This window comes from Octopus bimaculoides, chromosome 3, assembly GCF_001194135.2.
Source record: "Octopus bimaculoides isolate UCB-OBI-ISO-001 chromosome 3, ASM119413v2, whole genome shotgun sequence".
NCBI lineage: Eukaryota > Metazoa > Mollusca > Cephalopoda > Octopoda > Octopodidae > Octopus > Octopus bimaculoides.
The window spans coordinates 101132114-101133384 of record NC_068983.1 but is presented as its reverse complement, the minus strand read 5'-3'; the positions used below and the strand labels follow the sequence as shown (position 1 = coordinate 101133384).

General features: G+C 35.6%; 1 protein-coding gene across 3 annotated transcripts in view; it reads left to right on the top strand.

Moving 5' to 3' along the window:
• LOC106870339 (uncharacterized) overlaps positions 1-1271 on the top strand; it is a 164102-nt gene that overhangs the window by 65059 nt on the left and 97772 nt on the right. For all 3 annotated transcript variants that reach the window (XM_052966375.1, XM_052966373.1, XM_052966374.1), the window contains exon 13: positions 438-541. In XM_052966375.1, the coding sequence (XP_052822335.1) occupies positions 438-541 (104 nt within the window). The remainder of the gene's footprint in view (positions 1-437; positions 542-1271) is intronic.

Sequence of the window (1271 nt, the reverse complement as noted above, 5' to 3'; positions counted from 1 at the left end):
ACGACAGGCTTCTTTCAGTTTCCATCCACAAAATTCACTCACAAGGCTTTGGTTGGCCCAAAGCTAGAGTAGAAGACACTTGCCCAAGGTGCCATGCAGTGGGACTGAGCCTGGAACAATGTGATTGGGAAGCAAGCTTCTTTCCACACAGCCATGCCTATATATAAGATTTTCACATATTCAAAATAATTTCATTCTGCCACAAGTTTGAGTCAATTATTCTACATAAAAGCATAAATTTATTTAATAAAATCCAAATGTTTAATACTTACTAACTCTAAATGTTAAAATGTTAGAAATCTGTAATTATAAACTTCAAGAGTTGAGAAACTTTTATTTTCTTTGATGAATGTCTATAAAATAATACCATAGCAGATTGGTTCTATGAATTCTCCTTATGCCTAATTAAAAAAATCATTACCTTCTTTGTGGTACAGGAATCAGTCTGAATTAGTAAGTGATGATGACAATGAAAAAGCATCCAAATTGCCAACATTCCGTGCAAGCACCTATGATTATTTCTCAGCAATGAAGATGTTAGGTAAGAGATTCTCTTTACTTGTGTAGTACATTCTGTAAAGTGGTTGGCATTAGGAAGGGCATCCAGCCCTAGAAACTAAGCCAGAACAGATGACTGGAGCCTAGTGCAGCTCTCCAGATTACCAGTTCCAGTCAAACCATCTAACACATGCCAACATGGAAAATAGATGTTAAGTGATGACGACGGTGACAACAAAACGTAGTAACTTACTTTGATACAAAATGACTCTCATTGTACACCTAGCTACATTTTATTTCATCAAAAAGTTCTAAATCCTCCTCCACATACTACTACCATAAAATCAGTGACCAGACCAGCCCTGCTTAACTGTCTTAAAATGTTTTCTTTCACTGTAAGAAAACCAAGATTATTTCATCATTTCAACATATTTTCATATGAACAGATGAAGACATCTAATAAGAATATGATATATGATTTCTTACGATTCCAGAAGTCATGCTTCCAAATTAACTGCCTTGTATCATTGTCAATGAAACAGACAAAATTTTATGACATTAAATCATACTTCCATTTCATTTTCTTGATTCTGGATTTTTTTTTGTGCATTTTTCCTACTCATCCTCTTACATTTTATCTAAAACCTCCCTTGTATTAGAGTGAAGTATATTGCCACTTAAATGTGGCTGACCCCTAGGGGTGGATGTTACTGTTGCTTTTAGCCCCAGGAGGACATCTCCTCCAGCTGGCTTATCGACACACTTCTGTGTCT